We start from the raw sequence: 27,444 nt of genomic DNA on the forward strand, positions 1-27,444 counted from the left end.
GCCGAGCACAGGCAGCACCACCACTCACCCAGCCCCAGAGCTGCTGGCTCCAGACCTGAGGCTCTCTTCTGCAGGTTCATTTATCCCTGCTGAGATCTGCCCACATGAAAACCTGGGCCACATCCAGCTGTGCATGGAGGCATTGTGTTACATGATGGGAACACACACACACACACATAGTCCTGGAGGGCTGCGTTACAGCCCCTTGCCCCCAGGAACACCACCTGGTAAAGCCTGGGACAGGATTCAGACTGGACCCACCATTAGGCTTCATACTCACCAATCAGGGGATGTTACAAGTGGTGTGGAAAATGCCACATGTGGGGAATATATGGAAGGAATGGGGCTCAGCACACATCAACAGTGCCACACTAAGTAATTCTGCCCAGACAGGGAGGTAATACTATTTTTTTACTCCATAAAGGTGAGGCAAAGCATCTACTCAGACCCTTGCATCCTGATGCCGTAAGAGCCCTAATCCCTGCCTGTGCTTTTGTCTCCTCTGGATCCCTCCCCCCTCCAGCTGCTCCTAGGAGTCCCTGCTTCAAGGTACTTTTCCTTCTGCTCTGGGGAAAGAGCTGCAGCCTCTGCCATGCTGGGTGAACACTCCCAGGCCCCAAGGCTTTTTAAAGTTTTCCTTGATCTAATGGCCAGGCCATGGTCCCTGTGACAGTATATCATCTACAGTTATTAACACTGTCTTTGCACAGGCTTCCACATCACCTTTCTCTGATTACCCTGAGCTATAATCTCAAATAATGTTTTTTTATGCCTACTTGCCACATAAAACTTCTCAACAGTAGCATCAACAGCCCCAGCTCCCAAGGAACCCTTCAGAGCAGCCACTCTAAAATTAACAGCTTTCCCGCACAATGTTTCAAGCACTTGAATTGCAACATCTTACCAGGGACGCATGTATCAGTGGGTCGGACAGCCAGCTCACAGCTTTCACTATACACGATGGACTGTCAACAGCTGATTGTTCTGCTGCTGCCTGCAGCATCTGAAAGCAATAACCCCTCCTTTGCAAACAAAGATATGCTACTATTGATGGATTGGCTCCCCTTAGACTAGGAAATAAAGGATTTGGGGATGTAAATTACTAATGAACGTACTTTACAGCTTTCTAGTCTGTGCCTTATCTAGGGAACACAAATCTTGAAAGCTTGTGGGTATAAATGTTTGGCTCTGGCTGAGGCTGTGGCAGTTTATGCTCTCAGCTCGAGCAGCCCCATGATGCAGCTCCCCATATGCTGACCTACAGCATGTCATCACATTGGTGGAGGCCGGATGCTTCCAGGATTTAGACTGTGATAAGTCCCCAGTCATCAGAACAAGCTTCTTTTGAGAAAAGCATTATGTAAGCTTATGGAGAGGGACGAGCAAAGTAACCACTACAGACCTTTTTTAAAGGTTTTTGATTTTGGAGATCAGTCCCCCCTTTGTGACCAGAAGAAAACCATCAAGTACGCTGGCAGGACACAAATTTTCAGAAATAATCTGATTAAAATGCAAATGGAATCCTTTAAAGAAGGCCTGACCTTGAAGTGCTGAACACCTTCCTTCAATGAATATTAGGCACCCTTATAAAGATAGGTGAAGGCTGACTCTCAAAATGAAGAAATCTAAATCATTCTTCTTGTAAAAGCTATCTGGTCATCAAACAGAACTGGAAGGTTTTAGTGGCAAACCTAGTAAACACTAACATTTCGTATTGGCCTACAACTTGTATTACCATAGCAAATAATTAAAGAACTTGGTTTAATAGAAGACATCACATCCTGTTTATCTTCCTGCTCAATTATTTATAGATGATAATCTACCCCTTGCAAAACCGTCAAATTGACATTCAAACAAAAATTATCCTGACTGCCAGTCTTGGCTCAGTGTCAACAGGGACTCATAAAGACAGAATGTTAAAGGACCAGAAAATTCCTGAAATGTTATTCAATACTTCGGCTAAGCAAACAACATCAATTCTGCCAGTATCAACTAATCAGCTTCACAAAGCCCAGGATTAGGACCACCAAGAGACTTTACTTTTAAAAGACCCCCCCTCATTCAGAACTCCGTATTGTCATAGCCGACAAGATGCTATCTAGAACATTCCTACTAAAATTAAACTTAACTGAAGCTAAAACACTTCACAGAGAGCTTTATTTCATGTATGGTTTTATTATGAAAGGTTGCATGTTCTAGAGCACTTAATTTAGACAGATGAGAGAGAGAGACCCAAAATAAAGAGAGTACTCATATTAAAATTCCAACTCTAAAAATAGCTGTTTCAGCTCAGTTCCATTTTGTGGATATTTGAAAAAGGCCTGCAATTAAAATCAACTCTGAAGCTTCAAAAGTTGTCCAAAGCGTAACTGTTGCTCTCTTCTCCATTAAAGTCATACACTGTATTTCTTCAAACAAATACCAAAATCACTTGATTAGAGAATCTGACCTTGTTTCCTTACAATAAATAACCAGGCATCGCCACCCGCTAGGACTACAGCACAGCAAAAGTGATTACAGAGGTTGGATACTCTGTATTGGATATTTTAAGATTTATTCTGGTGTCATGCACAATCTTACTGTGTCAGGAAACTGCACACATAAGCGCCTTATAGGTCCATGTTGCTTATAGCATAATGCTTTGCGTAACACTTCTTGGCCTTTAAACTCTCCAGCTTTAAAATCTAAAGTAATTTAATTAATTAAAAAGCTATTTATTTATTGTTAATTTATTTTATAAATTATAAGTTAAGAATTATTAAATTTTATTAATTTATTAGATTAACTAAATAATTAATTTTGGAATTACTAAAATAAAAAGATAAAATTTAAAATTTAAAGGGCAAGTGGAGACTTGCCCTTTAAAATCTCCAGACAGAGAGGATGCATACCCACAAATGCGGTTTCAGCTTTGTACCAAGAGGAAACTGTCAGTACAGTCAAATTACATGAGACCATTTGCAGAGCAAGCTGCAGGAGGTAGTTCTGTAATGTGCATGAAAGAGAATGGAAAAATGAAACTAAGGTCACAAACACAGTGTACTCATTCTATTTTTAGATTTAAACAGTAAAATGTATCTTGCTAAATTTCTGCTTAAGAACAAGAAAGTTGCATAATCCAAATTTAACCAATTCAGGGTGTTTTCCTCAAAAAAAAATCTGATTTTTTTATATGGAAACCAAAAGAGCTTGTTATTAGCCAATAACACGTAAATGTGTAAGGTCAAAGGAATACCTGCACCATGTTCACATACATCTGAAAGATTTGGTCTCCCCCACAGGAGAACTCAAAGCAAGCTCCGCTACTAAGTGTCACAAATCTGTCACAGGAGCTGGAGACCCCTTCCCACTATTTGGTCCTCAAAGTGTGCATGCCCAGGACTGAGACACCTCCACTGAAATCCACACAGAGAAGAACCAGCAACCTGTGAACCTACAAATCTAGGTGACCCCGTTGGATTATTTATGGAGGAGGAGGAGGAAAGCGCTGACCTGTGTCAGCTTTTCCTGATGATTAAATACTGGCTAACTCTCATGCACACATTGTCTGGGACATCCAGTTTTACAAAGCAGCCACAGGACTTTAGGATGGTGCCACAAGGCAGAAGCTCCATTTCGCTCAGGCAAGAAGAAGAGAAGGAGCTGGAGCTAGGAGAAAGATCAAGCAACTCCTCAAATAGAGGATGGAAGGAAACACTCCATGTGGGTGCTCTGTTTTCAATTTCCCACCCAAAGCATCCTGGATGAGTGAAATGTTCTCAGAGCTTTAAGGGGTACTGTCGTTTTCAGCCATGGTGTGCTACTGCAAAATATTTTTGCACTAGAGGTGCTTACCATTTTCATCTCTAGTGTTTCATCTCTATCATTCTAATTATCTAGTCTAGATTCTAGTGTTGAATCTTCAATAATCAAAAATGGCCGCAGGGAAGTAAGAGTCACAGGCTTTTTTGGGGGTCAGCTGGGGCATGGGAGTGCTGGAATCTGAATGCTTGCAAAACAAGCACTTTTTCATTTCCACTGTGTCTAACTGGTGAAACATCTAAATCAGGTAATTTAAACCCAAATCTTTTGGCAGCTCAGACAGAGCCCCAAGTATCCACTTCTCAGCAGACCTTTGATTTCAAATCACTGTGGTCAGTCTACTGTAATTTCAACCAGGACTGCACAGGTATTTTGCAAGCATAGTTTAAAAATGCAGGCACAGTTTGAAATTTATGAGATTAAAAGCGGCCGGCAAGATTCCTCTCCCAGTTACATTAGCATGGAATTATTACAGCTGACAAGAGAACCAGGCTGAGGGACACCAACCCAGAAACAGGAGACAGGGACGCTGCAGAACCAGGCACAACCAGTCAGTAGTATTTTTGCCCATTCTCTTAAATATTTAAGGATTTCCTTTGGTATTTCTCAAGAAATTAGAATTCAATTTAAGAAGTGAAATCGGAAAACAATCTTCTCTGACCCACTCCACAAAGCTAACTCACAATGCAATTGTCTCTGCCCACAGGGAAGCTAAATGCTTCTACATCCAGCTAACCCAGATCCTCAGTGAGGACCTAAAGGGGAAGCTCTGCTGCACTTCTAGAGTTACTCTAGTGTGCTGCTGTGGTTATAAATGAGCAATTTCCAGCTGATCAGGTTCTGCTCTGGGTCTGCAATTTCCCCAAAACGATCACTATGCATATGAGGTAGCATGAGGAATGCCATGGCACCTCTTAAATGCTGCTGACTGGTACCACTGGAAAAAAACAACAGCGTCCCATGCAAGTTAGTACCTGAGGACAGAGTCTGGCCCTTTGAACTGAAGAGACAGAATGTTACCCCCACACCCTGTTTTGCTGGGCACCCCAAGGCCTCAACATTATGTCCACGTGGTAGCAATTGCAAGTGGTCAAGCAAGGCTGAGCCTACAATATCTCCACTCTTAACTGGGAACGGGACACAAAGTACTGGAAAAGGAAAGGAAGGGAGGAATGGGAAGGTAGAATGGGAGCGACAGCAATGCATGACATGGTTGCACACTGGAATCCTTTCAAGTTATTCCAAATCCTTTCAAATGTCCCTTAAAATAAATGAAATCAGCTGTTGCCAAGGCCTGGGCAATGCTTATCATTAATTCAGGAACAGCAACTCATGTGTTTCATACACAAAAATCTGGCATTTATTCAGAGCAGCTAAGAGAGCCAGTCTTCTGATCCCTTCCCTCCACAGACATCTCAAAGGCTGCAAGTGTTGGGAGCTTGACTGCTCGCTTATCTTGTAGCCACATGCCTCCTGATAAGGAGGAGGAGTACAAGTTACTTACAGTGGTTCAGCTGACTACAGAGGAAGTCAGCAAGAGAGCAGCTTACCAAGCTACTTATTTCAGGAAGGGATTTTTTTTTTTTTTTTAATCCTTCTTGAAGGTTTGGGGTTTTTATGAAACAAAAAGCTTTTTGGAGAAACTACACATCCTCTAAGCCTCCACACTGAAGATCTGAAAGCTTTTTTCCAAATTAGAAATGGCAGAAGTACAAAGCTCAACAAGTCACCCTGAATTTGTGGAGGGTGATGTAACTTTTTTCCAGTTGCATGCCTTTTGGTGTGATCTGGTATCTTTCTTAACCATCTTGGGGAAGGATATCCTTACAGGCTCAATGTTCCTCTTCTGAAAACCATTAACTCTATTTACATAGTTTGAAACTAATGTGTTCATTCCCAACTAAAGGCAGTTTTACATAATAACAATCCCTCTGTCCCAGAGCAAAGAACTTTTTTGATAGCAAAATGGTAAACTTTTCACTTATTAACATTAGTCATCATGAAAAATGGGACACTGGCTGGGTCTGGTAATTGTTTAAGACTGCATTAATGATCACTGCAAAAGGACGGATTAAGTTTATTTCAAGATCAGATTTACCAAACCTTTTTAATGCTTTTAAAAGCAAATTGTGTTTGCACTGATGCACAGTGCCAGCACCATCTACTTTTAGTCTTAATGTAGAGTTTTAAGACTTTTTTTTTTTCATCTCTTTACCCAGAATCACATGGTAAAATGACCTAAGAGTTTGGGGAAGGTACCCTGGATACTGCCTAGAAGCTGTGTATTTTGTTACCTGTAGCATCCGCCTCATTGCTACTTGACTGACTACCCTCAGCCCAAGCCAAAATGATGATGCTTTAGATCTCACCTGAAGGAAGACAAATAGAATTCAGAGGCTGATTGATAGAAAAGTTTTCAATTAAGACATCCTCTAATGCTGGAAGTGACTGTAGTAAACCCCTACCTCGGCCTTAGTTTTCTGGGCTTTTTCTTGCCCGCCTTGAAAGACATTTTTATGAGAAGAAGAGAGAGTTTGCCACCTCTACAGTTCATACTAGCTCACCTTGAACACGTGGAATGCTTCAAACTGAATGTTGGGGCTTTTATCTCGCAGCAAGTTCATCATCAGCTTCAGATTTTCTGGTTTGCTTATGTATTTTGTCATGATGGCAAAGTTGTGTCGGTCCAGAATCAATTCACCCAGCAGCTACAGGCACAATAACAAACAAACCCAGTTTTTTCAGTTTACCACAAGATTTTTGAATGCAAAGAAAGCAGCAACATAATTTAATGCTTGCCTAAGAGGTTTCAGTGTCACTACCTTTAAAAAAAGGTAACTAGACTTGTTATCATGCAGTCAGTTACTTTATGCCCAGTAATGCTCATCTTCTAAATACTACAGAGAGGGATCCCACATATGGGCTGGGTGTAATAGGAGCTGGTGTGAGTCATTTAGGACAGAAGCAAGTGCAGTTCTTCTGTCCCACAAAGACACCTTCATTTTATTTGGATGTCACATTAACACACCTATCCAGTCCCATCTACAGGTCATGTCAGACTTGGTGCTGTAGTGGCAAGCAGCACCAGACAAACCGAGACTATCACATTACTCTCAAGTTCATTTTAATCTACGTTCTGAACCAAAGTACAGATTTGCGGTCAGAGGAAAATGATAGTGTTTGTTTCAGAGAGACAGCCCAGTGCTTCACCAGAGATCCAGGAAAGAAAAGACACAGTGAGCTCTTGTGCGTTGTAAGAAGAGCATCCCAAGCACTTATTTCTTTTTTGTTAGAAAGTACGTGTCTGCTTCATTGCCACACATGCCTCTTGATATTCTGCACAATGTGGAGTTCAAATGTAGAAGAGAAGTGCCGAGAGACTTTACCTTCAGAGACTGTCTCTTTGTTACATAATTCTCAGAATGAAGGAGCTTTTCATAATCCTCAAAGATCTAGAGCAACAAGAAAACAAAAATGCATCCAATTCATGTCCATCCTTCTACGTCCTGGTCCTTACCACCCCAGAGGAGCAGCAGAGGCCACAGCAGTGCCACCCTCTAACCCTTCACTGCAATGCCAGGCCCAGCTCACGGCCCGTTTTCCTTGGCTGGTTACCATGCAGTGAATTAATGCCCAGGAAGACTCCTCTTCAAAAGACTGCAGAGGGGAATACCACATATGGACAGGACATAGCAGGAGCTGGTGTGAGCCAACTAGGACAGAAGTAAGCCAGTGCCTGTGCAGCCTTCTCTTACGGGAGGGTGGATCTGCCGCCAGGACACGTGGGTCCAGCACGTGACATCGACTCACTCGTATCTCACGGTCATGACTCGCTGTGCAATTTCATGCAATACCCCAAACTGGTGACGGTGCACCCCATACTGGCATATATCAAAAGCTCCTTTTGTGAGGTGCCACCTCACCTGCCTTCAGCACCCTTGCTTGTTAAAGTTGTTTGCCCAGCGAGGGTCACTAGGAGCTGAGCACAGGCTGGCTTTTGCAGGATCGGGCCAAGGGAACCTTGTAGTTAAAGGAGACTGAGCAAGAAGGCTATGGGCAGACCATCTACCAAACTAGCAAAAAAACCCAACACTGCTATCCATGAATCACCTAAAAAAATGCTCACTTCCAGAATTCATACTTCAAAAATTTAAATATTAAATAAATGTAGCATGAGGACTGTTCCTGTGCAGTACTTCAGTATTAAAAGAAAAGATTAGCAGAGACACTAATTTTGCTCCAGTTAAGCTGCATTTGTGACCCAGTAATAATAAGCCTGATCTTTATTTAACCATCTTGGTAACTACAATAAAAGAAATAGTCTTTGGCCTTTTTACTTTGGCAATGAAATAAAGAATACGTCAGGTGACATGAGAACATAACCTGTGGACTAATAGGGATCATGGAATTAGACTAATTTCAGTTGATTCCAATGGATTTTTTGACCCACATTTGGTTCAAAACTGAGCCAAAAAATCAAAGTGAAAAATGGCAGCTAACCAAGGATCTAATTGCCTTAGCGTGGTAAGAGGTATACTCACACCTCAGTCCCCCAGTCAGGTACATGAGATTTCCTGTAATGCTAAAATTTCATCTAGTAACTCTTCCCCTCTGTCCCAAAGTATTATATATGGGCCATTTCAGGTCTATCAGTGCTGGAATACCGTAAAACTGTTTAAAAAATGTGCACTCTGTTTCCCCACAATCTATTTACATACAAAGTCTGCAGTTCCACTCACATACGAGATACAATGCACACAGAGAGGAACAGAACTTGCTTTTAAACTAGGAGTTCTCCTGACACCTTGGCACGTATCCCCAGGTGTGTGCAGAGGGGGTACCTGTACTTCAAATGCCTTGTGGGGATTCTACTTTAGTAAAAGCAATGCCTAGTTGTGCAGTCCTGTGTGATCATTTTATGTGGAGGATGAAATCCTCTGCTATTGAAAGTGCACTTTTCCCAGCTAAGCACAAACAAATTAAAAAAAATATATATTCTAGCGTTTATACTTACCACATCATAATTTTGTTCCAGAAATTCTGCTACCAACAATTTGTGTCGTGTTAACAGGTCCTGGAGAAGAAGAGAAAAAGGTTACCTGAGAAAGTGTGCTTATTTGATTGTCCCATGATTCTCAAATGCATTTGAGTATTTTTTTGACCAGGCCATCTTTTAGAAGGTATTTACAACATTATTTCTATAGATAGAAAGCATTTAAAAACAATGCTGCATTATGTGTTTAGTAGGATTTTAAGGAGAACTCAGTTAATGCTAACAGAATCGATACAAAACTATTCTAATACTCCTTATATTCCTTTTCCCTCCCACTTTTTTTCATGGTTAGTGGTCATAGTGCACAGTACTTACAATAAACTGGGGTAGGGGAAAGGAAGAAAGGAAATTAACCCTTTATGGAGGAATCAACTGTGGTCACAAAGCCAAATGTGGTTTACCTGCTACCCCACAGCTGGAAATGATGCTAAGCTCGATCAACTGCTATGGCTCATCTCCAAGAATACAACAAGGAAGACTCAAATTCAACCACTGTATATATACATTTATTTATTTATTTATTTAAAGCTTGAAAGTTAGGCACCAATCTAAGCTAGCCATCCAGGCTCCCTCCACAGCCACTCCCTCCCCAGAAAGGGGTCTCAGGTAGGAGGGATGAATCCCTTCTCAGCTCTTTTTCTGCCCAGGGTGGGCTCAGGGACAGAAGCAGTAGCAGACCTTCTAGAATGCCAGCTGGGATGCCTCCTATGCTAAAAGGCCAACTAATTCAAAGTTAAATTAAAGCAACCTCTCTCATCGAATGGGCATGCTAGAACTCAGCGACAGAAATGCAAATGTTCAGTTCCAGGAAAAATCAAGTCTCTTTACTAGATGAATAGCTATGAAATGAAGTGGGCAGTTTGAGGCATTTAAGTTTAATTTTTATCTTACTGCCTCTTTTGATACATAACATTGATCACAATAAAAGCCTGATGAAGTCCATTCATGTTGGTATTTTTTTGGTGAATCAGATTCTGCTATCTTTTTCATTATCTTTTCCTTGGTTTTCCTACCCAGTCAGAGACTGAAGCTGATGAGTAGCTGAAGCAGATGCACAGACACATCCTCTACAGCATCACAAAGAAAAGAAATCCTTTAGATACTAATCCTTTAACTTATTTTTACCATCAGTTATAAGAGGAAAGCAGAGCGCTGTAAAATCCAGTACATATTTTTAATACATTCCTTTATTTAGCAGGATTGCCATGATAGCAGTTTAAAAGGCTGAGTGCAACAAACATGATTCACAAGCTTTTACACAGGGCACTTAGGAGGCAAGTACAACATTTTTCAATAGGGGGCACAAATGGAATATAATCCAAAATGAGTTTTTCACAGAAAATCACAAAAGAGCACGGAGCAGCAATATTATCAGGACTCTTTCCATCTGCTGCCTGTACCCTCCATAGCCAACTATATCTCCAAATACAAGCCATTTTCCTCTGCATTTTTAACAGCCCTGTTTCCTCTCTTCAGTGCACCTGGCTGAATTTAATTAAGTAGTACATCTCCAGATCATCAAAAATTCCAATACTTCTGTACTATAAATATCCTCAGACTTTAATGCACATTTAATTAAGCCCTCCTGTGGTGCATAGACTGTTCAAGGCTTTCAGCTCTGAACCAGACACCCTGGTGGCAACGCTACAAACCCAACATGGGGGCAACAGAACTGAAAACGTGAGTTCAGTAATCCAGCCAGCAAGTAATCATAGCGCTATTTTTACAGTATTAGAAATCAGGTAGCTCCATATTTCATGATTCAATTGCTTCCACGTCACTACTTTCTATGCCAGCTATTCAGAGTAACAGAAATAATAGGAGATGAGACGAGCTGCTGGTTTATTTTGAGAACTGACCATGCTAAGAGGCAATTTAAAAAATAAAAATAAAAATGCAGTTTATGGACTTTCCCCCTGCATTTTAAAAGGTGAATTCTGTCCTATGTCTGAGGATGAACTCCTCATACCCCTTTCTTTCCAGTGCATGTAAGGATGTAGAATTCTATTTTTAAATCCTGCTAAAAATATACTTGGTTCACAGGGGACAGAAGTTAAGTTCCACAGATGTAGATCCACAAACATCAATCTCTTTTCTTTGGGGGAGAGCTGCAGCAGTCTGTGGTCCTTGCCACAGCTTAACTGACCCTTGTCCCCATCCTGCCTCCTGTTTGGGGTGAAGACTGTCCATCACCAACAACACATTCTGCTGTCATGCTCAAAGCAGGACCTGGGGAAAAGATGCTAATCTCTTCTGTCAAAGTAGGAACAGAGTCCAGGAGCACTTTTTCTGACCAGAGACAAATACTCTTCTGAGCACAGGGTAAAATGCCAGAGACAGAAGATTTAAATATCTGTTATGTTGCATTCTTATACAGTCCCACACTGTACTTGTCTGTGTTTCTGTACTACTTCCACTTTCATAACATTTACCGAATGAACACCATGACAGCACAACTTAAAACAATTGAAAGATGCTGCTATTGATTAATGGGTAGTTTGAATTGGTAATCCTGCTCAACTCAGTACTGAAGAATGCAACACTGCTCCAATGTGCAAATCTTTACCCCATTCAGTAGGTTAGTAAAACCAGGCCAGGTTTCAGTATGTGTTGAATCGCTGAGATGAATTCTTAACATTCCTTACAGCTATTCCTATGGTCTATCTAAATGTTTCTAATTAGCTTTGAGACAAAAGAATAAACAATGCCTTTCTATGACAGCAAGAAACAATGAGAGGAAAAAAAGAGAAAAAAAAGGAGTTATGTTTATATTTAGAAGAGTCTTTACCTGAAAGGAATTTTTCCCAGCTTTCTTAAATTATTTCTCAGAAATTAATTACCTTCCCTGTACATTAAGCTCATAGGCACCAAATTTTGCTCAAAGACTATACTAGCACCTTGTGGTAAAGGGAACGGTCGCATACAAACTCCAAGAAATCTGGCAGGCTTCACCCAACTTCATTTTTAATACAACACAGACTCTGTACAGAGTCTACGCAGTGCTTCCACCTACTTAGCTTGTAGCATTGCGGTCCTTACACTGAACCATGAGTCACAAAAGTAAGCATATGAATAAATTGTAAAATAAGCAGCGAGCATGACATTAATCCAAATCTGACTGCTGAATTCAGAAGGGACAGCAAAAATTACAAGGATTTCAAAAGTGAGTTTTAAACGATTGCTTCTATTCTGGTTGTGGTCATGATGGGTAGTGGTTTTTCTGCAGGGGAAAACAGGGAGAGAAAAAGGGTATGCATTTTACAAGAGCTGTATGTAATGTGATTAATTTGAGTTTTAAATGGTTGCATAAAAGACCTTGGGTTATCAAGATGAAGAACATTACTGAAATGTAAATCTGTATTGAATTAAAGATTCTTTGCAGACTTGACCACTGTTGTAAATCCTGTTACAATCAGACCAAGGATTAATTATGTCCTTTACTGAACAATAAAAAAGCCACCTAGTTTAAAGGCAACACAACATTTAGTGATGACTACTGATAAAGGACCATTTTTGACACAACACTATGATGCACTTTATATAAATAATTTACCTTGAATGTAGCAAAGGCATCAGAAGCTATATCAAATGTTGACATTTCCACATATTTAAAAAAGTCTCTGAACTGTTCTGAAAAAAGTATGATTTTGGCCAAGGGTTCATGCCGGATACACTCTCTCAGCATAATTCCACAGCGTAAGGCAATATTTGGGGTTTCATATCTGAAGAATGAAAAGAAACAGAAAAGATCACAACATAGAAGAACAAAGATAAACTGGCACTTTTCTAGCAACGGGGAACTTTTTAACATGGGGAATGTGTGTGCTAGAGGGGACATAACACACAGAGAAAGCTCCTAGCCACAGCACTGTACCCAGCTTCAGGATCCCAGCCCACAGCTAAGGTGCAGATACACAAATAAGGCTGCCAGCGTTTTCCACTGCAATCCTGTGTCTTCCCAAGCCAAAACACTCAGCCTAAGTGTGCATTACACTCATCTCCGCGGAAAGACTATGGGGAGGGCTTGATGTTTAACAGAGCTCCTTTACCCATTTAGATTTAGGAGAAAGCAAAGCCCATACAATATAACAATCTCCCTTTTCAGATTTAATTCTGAGCTCCTCAGTTTATCCAAGAAAAATATTAACATCTCATGACCATCCATCACCTCCCACTCCTCTTCTAGAGAAAGTCGCTCTAGAATATTAATGTCTAATGAGGATGGTAGAAAAAGTCTATCCAGGCAGCCTACACAGGATTAAGCTTTCTGTAGCTCTGAAGATCTTTTTGGCAGTTTAGGAGGAATTCTGCACAATCCCTCCTCTGCAGAGGCCACAATTTTGATCAGGAGACAAATATTCATTCCTCAAGTTACAACCCTGTGATGGCACACGCATTGCAATAGCCAGAAGCCAGCACGCTTCTCGATCTCGGAGAGGGAGGAAAAAGGGAGGCAATTCAGATCGTTTTCTATTTCTATAAAGTCTTGATTTCTTTAAAGCTGAAATTAATCTGAAACAAAACTGGTAGAAACACAATTTAGAGAGGAAAAAAAAAAAAAAAAGAAAAGATGAAATCCAACAGTCAGGAAAGACTTAAAATGAACTTCTTCCAGCAATTTTCAGTCATGTGAAGCGATGAAATCCAAGGGAACAGAAAGCACGCTCTGTTTCAATAAGCCGGTTATACTATATCAGAACTGTGTATTATCACCCAGAGCTTATCAGCATCATTTTTCTTTGCACAATTAATTCCTATCACTAGGCCAAAAGAGAAGAAAAAAAAAAAAAAAAAGAAGAAAACCACAAAATGCCATCTGTGCTGTGAGTGGGCCCTCAATTTTACCACCAGCTTGCAATTTAAAAGAATGGTAGTGTTTTGTGAGCATACCAGAGCCGCATACTTCAACCTGATGTCAACAATAGTTGGCTTAATGAAAAATGAATTACAATTCCAAACAGGCAAATGAAACTTCCCACCCTCAAGGAAATGCAGGCACTCAAGCCTCTATTTGTTTCCTTTGGGGAAACATTTGCAAGCATGAATTTATAAGTCTTGAGACAACTGAAATTCACTGATGTTTCCTGCTGAGGCATACCTCTCCTAAACTCCATTAACAGGAATACTAATTTTCAGGGGAAAAGAGGCGGAATTGCTCATAGGAGTGCAGCCAGGAAAATATTTAATAGTTAGCTGGCTGAGGAGTATTTTGGTTGGAATAAAAGCAAATTACATTGTTTCCAGCACAATAACTTTTTAAAACATAAGTATCAACAGAATCATTCTTAGTCAAATGCTCCATTATTTGGAAGTGGGTTATGGACCTCTGGCTGGTCACATCAGTGAGGGAAGCTGGTTCAGGCTCCTAGAATATGCCTGGAAGAAGTTTACAGGCTGCCCAGTCATAACCGGCATGTTCTCTGCACCCACACTTAAATGCAAAGCCACCAGGCAGGAATGACAGAAATGTCTTTCAAAATCGCTTTTAATGAGCAATTAGTGCTCTACGCTGACGTATTCCCGCAGCAGAAAAAAAAAATACTGAGTTCTTCTCTGTTAGATAAGCTTACAGCCTAAAGAAACCCCCACGTACTGACTACTGGGGGCAACCAGAATATGAAATAATGGACTTGACATATTTCAAAACGCTTATTGTGAAGGCTGAAAGAGGGAAGACTGAGGGCAGGGATGCATCTCAGTGCAAAATGAATCATACTTGCATGGCTAGTGCAGAAGATGGTACAAGGAGAGCAGGCAGGACACTAGGAAGGCATCGAGCCTGGGAGACACAGTCTTGGCAAACAGTTATATTCTGATCTGATCTTACACTAACTTCCATAGCTTGAGTTTATCCTTGGATAAACTCAAAAGGAATTCTGCAACTTCAGCCAACATACCATTAAAGCTTTAACTGCACTGCGATATGAGGAGGTCATTACAAAACAGGTCAGGGCAGTGACCGAGTACATCAGAAACAGCATGTGGCATGATATAAACTCACAAAAGACCTTAGAAATTTGTCACTTGTGAGAAACAAGTGGCACAAACTTCAAGTCCCCTACAGTCACTGTACTAGAGGGAAAAGAATTTAAATTATAAAGAACCAGAGTTATTTCTGGACTAATGCAATATGCTGACACCAAAGAAAAAAATTGGCCCAAATATATCCAGCACTCTATATATACCAAACATTGCATTCATCTGAAATCCCGCTCGTACACAAAGCCTGCACACACACACAAAATAAGATCCTATTAAAGCAAGTCCTCAGGCACCACGAAGGTCAATTAACCTACCAAAAAAAAAAAAAAAAGAAAAAAAAAAAAAAAGAAGTAGTGAAGTATGTGCTGTATGTTTTTCTGAAGCTGAGAAGCTGGAAGGAAGTAGCCAACAAGCAAAACGAAGCCTAGAAGCTAAGAACAGTTATCTCAAGCTGGCAGTGCCGCTGGAGTATTAGGCAGGAAACACTGGGCGGGAGCCCTGATTCAGGATCCTTCCCACTCAAGAGAGCTCACGTTATGCAACGAAAAAGCAACCTTTTGTTGATGCTGTTGGGAACTGACTGTCAGGGGGCAGAGGAAATCTTGCATCCAATACAAGTGAAACAATGACAAGCCTTCACAATAGTCCTGGACTCTTTCTTTTTATACATGGCAGATATTTTTTTTTTTTTTTTTCATTTTCCCTCCAGATAATGTCATAAAACAAACACGGAATGGTAAAAGCCAGCCAAATCCATTTTCCTTTAGGCAGATTTTGATTTCACGTATTTAATTTAGCATTAAATAACTATGAAAATGTGTCCTTAAATCATGTTTTGAAGTGGTGGTGTCTAACATGAAGCACACGTTCCACAGTCTCACAGCTGACTGCAGACAAGTGCTGCACGCTGCAAGCAATATTCAGGGCTTCAGTAACGTATTCAGTAAAGGTGCCTCCCTTTGCTGTAGACACATATTTTAAGTATCATTTTTAGACAATGTCAGCAGCAGGACACAGGCAGGTAAGGCAGCATTGCATTTGACATCATTATGCTGTTCTGCAGTAGCTGCTCAGAAACCAACAGGGCTGTCTTCTGGACTACTGCTGATGAATTCAACAGCGCTTTCTAACAAAAAACTCCAGAAATGGCAATTCTGATACAGTGCAGTGCTGTGGAGAGATAGCCAAGAAATCAAGAAATCAAGAACAGGGAGCCTGAGGACCAAACTTACATGGACACGCTGCCGCACGCAGCAGGAATCTCCAAAAAAACACATTTAAATACATCCATTGGCTCAGGTCACCTATAGTAAAATGTCTGTCAGCAGTACATATGCATAAAATTAAATCTTTACCCTTGTCTTAATATTCTTGGTTATTACAGATGCCAAAGAATACCTGGGACATGATCCAAAAATAATTTTTAGCTTTAAATAAAGCCTAGACATATGGTAGCGATAACATGCACAATGTGCAAAAACAAAATGAGTGAAAAATCAAAAAAGCAAAGACAGAGAAAAGGGAAGAAAAATATTGTATCTACGTATGAAATTGAAAGCAGTTGTACAACGTAATGACTGAGAGAACTATCATCACCATCCTGAAACTGCTGGTTTGTGGTTTATATAAATGGTGAATTTTAATGAACAAATGAAACCAAAGTCCATTTAACTAACTTACTGATTTCCTTTCTGAGGAAGCTGGTGTTTAGTAACACTAAACAAGTCAAGAGTTTCAAAATTAAACCTAAACCACAACAAATCACTAAACTTGCGAGAGCAAGACCTAGCTCAGCCCATCCACCTGCGCAGGCTCCCCACTGCCCTGCCCGCAAGGAAGGCGGCAGGTCCACATCTATCGCAGCAGCCAAGAGCCTTGCCACCACGTTCAACCACAAGCTCACAGTTCTTGAAATCCCTGGGACTGACTAGTTCTCTTGATCACTTTTTTCCCTACTCAGCTGTGTTGGAATGAGGCCAGTTTTGCAGGAAATAACTATTTTCGAGGACTCACACGGCCATCCCTCTCTTGGCAGGGGTCTGCCCCTGGGAGAAGGGGGACTCTGACTGAAGGGAATTTTACCCTTGGGGCTGCAGCCTTGTCATGCACAAACCTTAGGTGGTGCTTAAGTACTTTCCTAACTCTGGCTGTGGAGCAAATGGTAAAAATGCAGCTCTTCAACCTCAAGAGCAAAACAGACACTTAAAAAACATTTCATTCTCTTATGAGTCTTTAGTTTAAAAGGCTCACATCATGTTTTTGAATGGCTGTTACTAGTGTGACCATAAAACTACTATGAGAGTCCACTTGTTTCATACCAATTAGCTAATACATGCACTTACTTCTACATCAGTTATTTAATCCCAATCACAAATATTCTCCTTTCCTTAGGGGTGTCCTGGTTTCAGCTGGGACCAAGTTAATTTTCCTTCTTAGCAGCTAGTACAGTGCTGTGTTTTAGCTATGCTGTGAGAACAATGTTGATAACCGCACTGATGGTTTTAGTCGTTGCTGGGTAATTTTTATACTAAGTCAAGGACTTTTCGGTTTCTTGGGCCCTGCCCACCAGAATGCTGGAGGGGCACAAGAGACTGGGAGAGGACACAGCCAGGTCATCTGGCCTGAACCAGCCAAAGAGGTATTCCATATCATGGGACATCATGCCTGGTACAGAAACTTGGAGGGTTGGCTGGGGGGGATCACTGCTCAGGGACTGGCTGGGCATCAGTCAGCAGAGGGTGAGCAGCTGTACTGTGCATCACTTGGGTTTTTTTCCCTTTTCCTTTGGATTTTACACTTTTCCCCCACCTTTCCATCCTTATTGTTATTACTGTTGTTCTTGTATCTTTATTCTGTTTAAATTATTGATTTGTTCTTATCTCAGTCCTTGAATTTTACATTCCTTTCCAATCCTCCTCCCCACCTCTCTGGGTGGGGGGCAGTGAGCAAGTGGCTGCGTGGTGCTGGGTTGCTGGCTGGGGTTAAACCACGACAAGGGGAAAAGTAAACAAAATCCTAAAGCCAGAAGAAAACTGAGCAGACAACTGTAGACTTCAAGGGCTGGAAAAGCAAAGCTTTTCACTGAATGGAAGGTGCTTTCAGTCAAAAGTAAAGGGGACAGAAACCTCAAGTGTTTTAGGCCAACACTTGTGCACACTTGAATGCAACTGTAGTTGATGTCCACTCCACACAGTAGTCTATTCCCCCTCCTTGGCCAACTTACCTTGGAAACCATGGGGTTACAGCTGAGCACTGACTCCTTCAAAGGTTAAAAGACCCCAAAAACAATGCTGGAAGTTGTGGAGTTCATTACAGAATTAATTTAAAGTTGAAGTTCACATGTGGCTACAAGCATTGAAGAAGTCTGTCCCACAGACACAACTATTCTTTTATGCATTTTTGCTTCTCTGTTCTACCGCATAGGGGGGCAGTTTGACTCCAGTTATTTACAGACACCACTATAAGACACTCCTGCAATGCAAAAAGGTCTAAATGAAACTCGGCAGTCATCAACAATGCCACCCAAGAGTTTAGGGCAAGAACTGAAGTACACATCATGTGGGGAGCAGTCAAAAACAATCAGCACATAGTTATTCTAATGCCAGGTTTGAAGAAGAAATAATGGCCAAATAAAATAATCCAGTATAGAGTTAAGTGGAAAGTCAATATGAAAGAAACAGAATAATTAACCTGGAACACAATCTGAAAATCCTTTTTTGTTGTTGTTTTTGAAACTAAGAGTGAGAAGAGATCAACTACAATGCCAGCATGTGCCAGGTAACGCTCTTTAATAAAAATCAGATTAAAGCACCCACCCTTTTAGAAGCATGAATAGGATATGTGGATGGGCACTAATGTATTCCACAGTAGGGCTGCGTGTACCAATTTGTCTTCTCAAGATGTTGTTAAATATCTGGGAAACGTCCTTCTTGCCCTGTTAAAGAAGCAAAATATATCTTCAACTGGAAAAACATGACCAAATGACCATTTACTATAAGCTCTATTTAAAGCAGAAATGAAATTGAAAACAAAACAAGTTGGTCTCTTTTCTTGAACTCTCTACAGTCCCACCACCTCGTACTTGCTGTTTCTTCAAGAAGGCTTCTTCTGTTGGGTGGCTCTGAAGACCACTGATGATCCCCCCACTCCATTTCCACCTTTCTTTGTCTAAATGTAGATGTGCATCCCCCCTTATTCTGTCAAGCACGTCCCTGGTTATCTTAAATAGCAACATTCAAACACAAAAAAAAGCAAGCCACTACTCTGAGACAAACATGCTTTTGCAGTGTGTATTATTGCTCCCACAGCCTCCAAATCTGAAGTTGTCAAGCTAGCACCAAGCACATCGCCCCACAGCCTAAACTTACAAAGCTAAAGCTTTTCATTATTCAAATGCAATCAAAGCCAGTGACTGCATTTTTGAAAATCAGGATTCAATTTAAAACTGCAGCCAATATTTCACCATGAAGAACGAATTACTACTGACAAAATGGCTGCATCACATCTCTGCTTTAGTCACAAGAAGATCCTTCACTTTGTCCTAATTTTCTCCTGTATACAGGTATCTATCTGCACAATTGTGTTTTATCTTTGAATGCTTCCCTGTGCAAGTAGCTTTTCAGAAGGTCTTTTGAAAGTATGTTCTATTCAGCCACAGGGTTTGACAATACATCTTGAATTAGAAGTCCTCTTCCTCCCCCACTGCTTTCTGCCTTGGCCACAGGAGACAAATTGATGTGTGAAATTAATGGAGGAGGGGAGACTGCTGCACTAATGAGCAGTAATCAAGGCACTGAATCTACAGCGGGTCACTATGCACAGGGCAAGCTAAAGGTTACTCATAATCTGTACGTGCTCATTGATCTGTCTCGAGAGGGCAAACATTCCTTGGTGGAGAACTTATCGAATGTCTGAAGCCAAGGAGCAGATAGTTTCACACAGAGGGAAATTCCCTGGTTTCACCTCTACAAATAAATCACTGCTGAGAAACACAAAATATTCTGCTTTCCTGCTCTTTCCAATCCAGCTGGTTTGGAGACATGGGGAATTCAATAGGAGAATCATGTCAGAGCAGGCCAGTCCATCTGCCTCTGTCTGCAACACTTTTGACCCTTGGACATTGTCTTAATTAGGCTAAATTGACTATAAAGTCATCCCATTCTCCCCTGTCTTTACAACACTCATAATGTACGCCTGGAATCCTGTGATCCCCAGTGGCTGCAGCAGTTGCTCCAAGACAAAAACAATCCAGACAGAGAAGAGCTGTTGAAAGGGCAAGGTGAAAATGGCCAAAAATTAAGTGATCCTCTCTGCTATGCCAAATCTTATGTTACTTAATATTAGTGGCACTGCAGCATTACATCCAATAGCAGAGAAGAGATACTTATATATCTATATTTATCTCAGAGAGGAGATATCCAATATAATTGGATATATCCAATTATATTCAATTTTGTAGAAACCAGCAATAGTGAAAGCCAGAGAAGTTAGTCTCTCTGGATTCTCCTGGAGGGAATGGAACCAGATAGGACGGAGCCAAAGCAGACTTCCCTTACCACCTGACATCTATAAAAATTGTAGGAATACTCTTGCAACACTTCTTATTTGGATCCATGATTCAGTTTTGCCTTATAATGAAATACATATGGCCACTGAAGCACAAGATAAAGCAGCACTTAAGGAGAGAAAGTGGCTAGACAAGAACAAAAAACTGCAAAGAATGCCATTATGTAAATAACAAGTTGTATGATACCTATATCATAATTTTGCTCCCATTTCAAGACAAAGTAAGGGAAAGCTGCTGTTGTCACCAGTCCGGGGCTCGTGGGTTATTTACTACCTCTTTTAGTGGCTTTACAGCTTGTGAACCTTTAAGCTTACGTGGAGTTATTAACATCTATTTTTTTAGTTGACTTTTTCTGTATGCACACTTTCCTCAGTTCTTTAAAGTTCAACAATAAATTTCGTATTTTAGATTTCCAAAATTCTAGTCTGATCTTGATTCTGGGCTCCTGCCCAAACTCAACTTCAGTGCTTCATAACAACATCATCACCAAAATTACATCTTGTCTGTTGAGTGGCAGAACCAATAAACCTGTGTTTTGTATAGCTGTGCGATGGATACGTGCAAGTCTCCCCTACACACCCGCTCGCCCCCAGCCACACGTGCTGTAAGTGTGCTGGCAGATTGAGCACAAATGAGACAGGACTTGAGTCTGTGCTTCTGCCTTTTTCTCAGTGGGGACATCAGCTCTGGCCTCACTCCTCATCAAGTTCCATGAAGTCTTTGAAAATACATCTTCAATGGGAAGTACAGCTGTGCAAAATTGGGATCAAAGTGGGCAGCAGGGTTGGTGAGGAGGAGACAGGGAGTCAGGACAGAACAAAGTAACCTACATAAACATTATTCCCTTCAGATATTAAATTTTTAAGTAATTTGTGATTTTACTTTCTACCATTACATACAGATCAAAAAATTAACTTGCATGTTATAAAGTGATGACATGGCCTATACAACAAGAAACCTAAATGCCAACTGTGGCCACCAATATAACAAAATAGAAGCAGAAAAGTTGATAAACTGAAAAAGACAATGAGAGTACGAAGGCAAAGCAGCACGCGCTCTTACTATCCTCTTGTTCAATGACACTTTGTTTCTACTGTTTTGCCAAAAGAGTATGTATAACAGCTCTCCTCAAGACTGAAAAGGTTTTATCATGGAGAAATCTGTTTTGCAATACGAGTTATTAGAATTGTTTGCAAGAACCGTTATTCAGCAACAGATTAGGTATTTCATTCAGTGCTTGCATTTGAAGACTGCGGGTTCAATATGTCCACACAGATTTTTTGTCTGACAAAAGAAATACAGACTGTCAGTAACCAAAAGAAAAAGGCAGTAGTTTCCCTTCTGTGGTGTATTTGCTAACAATATCTTCTCCTCCTTCCTCTCCTTTTTTCTTAAAAAAAAATAAATTACCAGATTTTTAGGGGTTTGAGTTAGGGTTCTTTTGGTTGGTTGCTTGCTTGCTTTTTGGGGGGTTTTGGTTTTTTTTTGGGGGGTTGGGTTTTTTTCCTTGGTTGGTTGGGGTTTTCTTGTAAAAAAACCCCAAACATTTACCAGTAAGCTGGAGTGGCAGGGAGAAGACAAATGAAAGGATCTCAATAAATTCGAGCATTAAAAAAAAAAAATCTCCTGAACTTCAGACCTGAGGAAGAGAACATTTTCAAAAATTAATATAAAATAAATAAATAGGTCCCTTGAATCCTGGCTTTACTGAGGTCAGGGGAGAGAGGGAAGAGGGGGAAGAGAAAACATAAATCTCCCATCATTCCTCCGTTTCATTCATTTACAATATGGAAAGAAAAGCAAATTAACAATAACTTCAATAAGGGAGAAAACTTCTGCAAGAAAGTAACTCCCACAAAAGGTGGCTCTGAGAGCATCAGACAGTCTCTCTAGGGAACTGATTTTTAAATTCAGCAGCCACCCAGCCCTATATGTTGGGTACCACTCCTGCTTCAGACCTCAGCAGTGGAGGTTTGGTTCCTGGGAACTGGGGTTTTCTCACTGCTCGGAGATGCTCATACACTTGTGACGATCCACCAGTGCCCAGGAGCCATAGGAATCACAGGACTCCTAACAGCAGTCCCCGAGGACCACTATCCTGGCTGGCCGTAGACCACAGGAATACTATAATGACCTGCCAGTGACGAAGTTTCTTTCCAGTTCCTACCAGTCAAAGGTCAATTAAAAGGGTCTATATTTATCCTGACTTACTGCAATCTTTTCTACCATAACTCTTCTCCTTATTTATAAGCAAGTTCAGCTGTCTTAGTAGTTGCCTACTAAGTTTTTGGCTTTAACAACAAAACTGGCAAGGAGTTCCAAAGAATACATAATTTTATACACAAATATACAAAATTAAACAATAAATACACATATATATTCATATTAATCTTTCTGCTGGCAAAAAAAGTTATATTCCTTTCTTCTTTTAATCCAAAGAATTAAGTGGGGGCAACCCAATTTAGCTTGCTACCTGCTGCCAGTTTTTAACACTTTCTTCAACTCCTTTCCTCTCAACTAAACCATGCTAATGTTTTTCAGTCTTTGTAGCATGAGGTTTTCCCATGCTTCCGAGTATTTTTAATCCATGTCCCTGGACCCCTTCTAAATTGGACAACCCCTTCAGAGACAGTGGTCTGTTCTAGCTGTACTATCCCAAAGAGGTTCACCGCTGCAGCTTACAAGGTTGGTCATAAACATTATTCTCAGCATCATTTCCTATCTTGTTTGGATACACATGGCAATATTTCTTTATTGGTTTTATTTTAATAAAAAAAATGTCATCAGATCCATTGCATTTACTTCCAGTATATAAACACATCTATCAGGACACTGACCAATCTACAGCAGGTGCATTCTTCAGCATGTAAAAAACAGTTTTAAATGCAATAAAATTATTTAGACTTCAGAAGAATACAGCTTTACTCACTGACAGCACTGAGAGCAAGGAGATGCTGACTTACCTCAAAATCTATCAGTTGCAGGTTGGCAATAAGCGTCACTAGAAGGCCACTGTTGTATAGCTCTTGTGCCAGCTGAGCCACAATCTCTGTAGGTGGCTCCTTGTCTGTGGTCCCACACAGAATTTCCTTCATTGCTTGCAGAGATTTTGACACTTCCTCTGATGCCTGCACGCCAGCAGATACAGGTTTTGTTTAAATAAAGGAAAAGAAAAAAAAAGAAAAAAAAAAGAAAAAAAGAAAGAAAAAGTGATTTATTTTAAAGACAAGCAGTTCAAAACAAAAGCTTCTAACCATACTTAAAGTGATCGTTATCTATATTAAAATGGTTTAATAATTTTATGTAAATCACCAAGGCTGGAGTATCCACACTGGATCTTGCAGGTCGTACACAAGCATATTCAATTTAAACATAGCATGCATTCACTTACAGACCACAGGCATAAAATAAGGGCGGGAGTGTAATTACCAACTGGCATCAGCAAGATCTTTTCTGGGTTTGGAGACAGATGCTGACCTGCAGCAGCAGCAGCAGCACTTTCACCATTGCTCCCCCCAACCTCCCCAGTGGGTTCCGTTGACACACGTGGGGCAGGAGGTGCCAGATGGAGGTACAAAACTGTCTGGCTCTGCCTGCCTGCAAGGTGGCCGCTGTGCAGATTTCCCATCAACTGCTTCTTGATAGAGTGTCCCAGCTCCTTTACTGGTAACCCAGATAAATCCTTACACCCCTGTGCCATGGTTTAACCTGGCAGGCAGCTAAACATCACACAGCTGCTCGCTCACCCCCCACCCCCCAGTGGGATGGGGGAGAGAATTGCAGGGGGGAAGTAAAATTTGTGGGTTGAGTTAAAGACAGTTTAATAGGACAGAAAAGGAAAGGGGGAAACCAAAAGAATAATAAATAAAACAATTAGAATAGACAAGTGATGCACAATGCGGTTTCCCACCACCCGCTGACCGATGCCCAGCCAGTTCCCGAGCAGCAGCCCCCGGCCAGCTTTGCCCCTGGTTTATATGCTGAGCATGGCACCGTATGGTATGGAATAGCCCTGGGGTCAGCTGGGGTCAGCTGTCCTGGCTGTGTCCCCTCCCAGCTTCTTGTGCCCCCCAGCATGCTCACTGGTGGGGTGGGGTGAGGTGAGAAGCTGAAAATTCCCTGACCTAGTACAAGCACTGCTTAGCAACAACTGAAACATCAGTGTGTTACCAACATTATTCTCATCCTAAATCCAAAATGCAGCACTATACCAGCTACTAGGAAGAAAATTAACTCTATCCCCGCCAAAACCAGGACACCCTGCTGGCTTTGCATTGCCACCACCTAAGTCTCCTCATCATGTGCGGTTTGAGCCAGCATCTTCCGCAAAGGATTTGCCTACTGAGAACACAGGCACTCCAGTCTCAGGTTGGGAAATTAATTAAATTAAACAATTTGCTATAGTAAGGCTCCACATCTGCCACCAAGCAAACTAAAATTAGTCCTTCAGCTTTTGCTCCCACCTAGCTTATACATTAGTGTGTCTGTGCAATGCTTCAAATACCAAATGTAGAGGACAAATCAGGAATTACCTGATGAAGTATCTTGACCAGAAATCTTACAACAGGAAAATGAAAGAGAAACATGTATAAACACGTAACAGCCTAGCATCTGTGGCATTCAGCAGGTTTAAATCAGACGTGAACGATAACGTCCCAGTTCCCAAGGGAAACAACCGCTGGTCACAGCATAGCAGCTCTGGCTCACACTCTCCTCCCAGGTTTGCTCCACTTTGTATAAATGAAGACTCCGTGGAGCAAAGGTGATATTTTTTCCCATGTTTGTGCATGCTTTAAACGCCATCTGCTCCAGCCATGGGGCTGTGGAGGCAATGGTTTCTTCTGGGTCGGGGTATGTTTAATACATGCATGACCCACAGCAAGTCTGGTTTGATTTTTTGGCAGGGAGTGGGAAGGAAATAAGGGACAGGTTTGAAAGCAAAGCTGAGGATGGTTAAAGATGTTGAAGATAGGACAGCATTTCACATCTATATCGCAAAACCTTTACTTGAAATCAGCCCTTCATTAGCTTAGCAGAGCAGGGGAGCAATCACGACACGCAGAGAAAACCCAAGATTCTTTTGTAAAAGCTAACTGGACATTAACGGATGTTCAAAGCTCAATCAGTAATTTCAATCTCTCTCTCTCAGAAACCGAAAGAAAAAATGTCATGTTCTCAAATACCACCCATCAATCTGCATAAAATAACTGCTTCAGAGAGGTATCTCTCAATTGCTGCTGATCTCCCAACACTTCCAATACTGATTTACATCACCGATTTTATTCACAGTAGTGAATTAAAAAAAACTAGAAAAAGCCTAGAAATCCTAAAAAGCCATTAAAATCCTACAAACCCAATAAAAGGCCACTTTCATGTTGCATCTACCTTGAAGATTCAAGCATTGATTTTGCACGACAAAGAAATGTTCTCCCCCAGTCTGTCTGTATCTAATCCCAGTTTTCTGCTGGTTGAGTTAGGTCAGCATGAGCAGCATGTAAATGAATATGACTATGTGATAACTTTATCCACAGCAGAAGTCTTGTTTCTTACCATCGCCAGCAGAAGAGCCTATTTTTACCTCAAATGTTAGTGGTATGTCACTAGAGATATCCCACAGAGTACAGATGGGATTAACAACAGGGGTGCTATCTTGGAAACTAAAGCTCTAAATCTTTATAAGAGCTGTGAAAATATTTTCATATCAAAGGAAAAACCCATATATTTTTGGCTTTTCACCCATTCTGCTGGGCAGGGTGCGAATATCTCTGGTATTCTGTGGGTTAAAAAAGAATTAATACCTTTCCTTTCAAGTATAAGTACTCCTTTCTGATATGTAGAAAAATCTCTGCAAGACTCCGCTTTAGGTTTAATTCTCCAAAAGGAGGCCAAAAAGTAAAGCACTGCAGGAAAAAATAAAACTACAGAACACCGCAGTGTTGATGGGCACACTTAGGGACCACAGCTGTATTTCTCTGATCATCTGCCATCCCATCCGCTCATCATCTCTGCTTTTCTACACGCAATTTACATTTCGTGCTCAACCTCCTCCCCCCTTCATATCCTCTGGATACTCTGTGGTTTGACATTCAACCTGCCACCAAAAGCTATTCCCAGTCAAATCTAAGGCGGCTTTTCAGTGCCTATCCCTCATAATCTATCTGGAGGAAAACCATAATCCTGAACACATATTCTTAAATTAACACCAATTCTAGCCTCCACTTTGACATTTCCACTTAACCTTACAGCATTTTTAGAATAATACCCTAAGTACATAAGCACTGTTTCTGGGATGGAAACTTGCTCAAGACACAGGGCGGGGGGGGGGGGACACGGGGGAAAAGACATTCCAAGATCCAAAGACCTAAGATGCATCCAAAATAAACAACAAAGCAAATACATTCACTCAAATACATGGAAAATACAAGATGACAGAAACATAGCTACAGAACAGCTTGTCAGAAGCCAGACTGGTCCTGAGCCTCTTTAGGAAAACTAGCAAAAAACCCCATCAAAACCTCAGCAGGACACCCTTCCCCCCAACGATGCCACAAACAGAATTTCAGTGGGGGAAAAAAAAAAGAAGAAGAGAGAGAGAGAGATTTGCTAGAAACTCAAAGTCTATGAGCTCTGTAATAAAAACTATGACTTCTGTAAATCTATGTATTTTCCATCATTGGCAACAGCAACAATAGCAAAGTGCTGCAACTGTCACTTCAGCAGAAGTTATAGAGCAAAAGAAAAGGTTTTATGAAATATCTAAGCACTTTAAGCCATCTACCTCATTCTTGCAATTAAGCACAATCTTATTTCCAGCAGATTTTCCTTTTACTCTCACAGTTCGAGTCCTTTACACCATGACTGCATTTAAGCCATTATATTTAGAAGAAGGGGGAAAAGCTGGGGGGGGTGTGGGGGTGTTACATATATTACATACAAATGTTAAAAGTGGGATATGTTGAATTTTGGACAGTTAAAGTTTGCAGACAGGGACAACAAAGCACAAGATGCAAGCTGATCCCCAGCACACACATTAATGTAGTGT

General features: G+C 41.0%; 1 protein-coding gene across 8 annotated transcripts in view; it reads right to left on the reverse strand.

The window, feature by feature from the left end:
• CAB39L (calcium binding protein 39 like) overlaps positions 1–27,444 on the reverse strand; it is a 68,148-nt gene that overhangs the window by 3,094 nt on the left and 37,610 nt on the right. For all 8 annotated transcript variants that reach the window (XM_027790738.2, XM_027790737.2, XM_055801711.1 and 5 more), the window contains 6 exons: positions 23,366–23,530; positions 18,652–18,770; positions 12,408–12,576; positions 8,816–8,875; positions 7,188–7,253; positions 6,366–6,509 (listed from right to left, as the gene is read on the reverse strand). In XM_027790738.2, the coding sequence (XP_027646539.1) occupies positions 6,366–6,509; positions 7,188–7,253; positions 8,816–8,875; positions 12,408–12,576; positions 18,652–18,770; positions 23,366–23,530 (723 nt within the window). The remainder of the gene's footprint in view (positions 1–6,365; positions 6,510–7,187; positions 7,254–8,815; positions 8,876–12,407; positions 12,577–18,651; positions 18,771–23,365; positions 23,531–27,444) is intronic.

This window comes from Falco peregrinus, chromosome 4 (assembly GCF_023634155.1).
Source record: "Falco peregrinus isolate bFalPer1 chromosome 4, bFalPer1.pri, whole genome shotgun sequence".
NCBI classification, from domain to species: domain Eukaryota; kingdom Metazoa; phylum Chordata; class Aves; order Falconiformes; family Falconidae; genus Falco; species Falco peregrinus.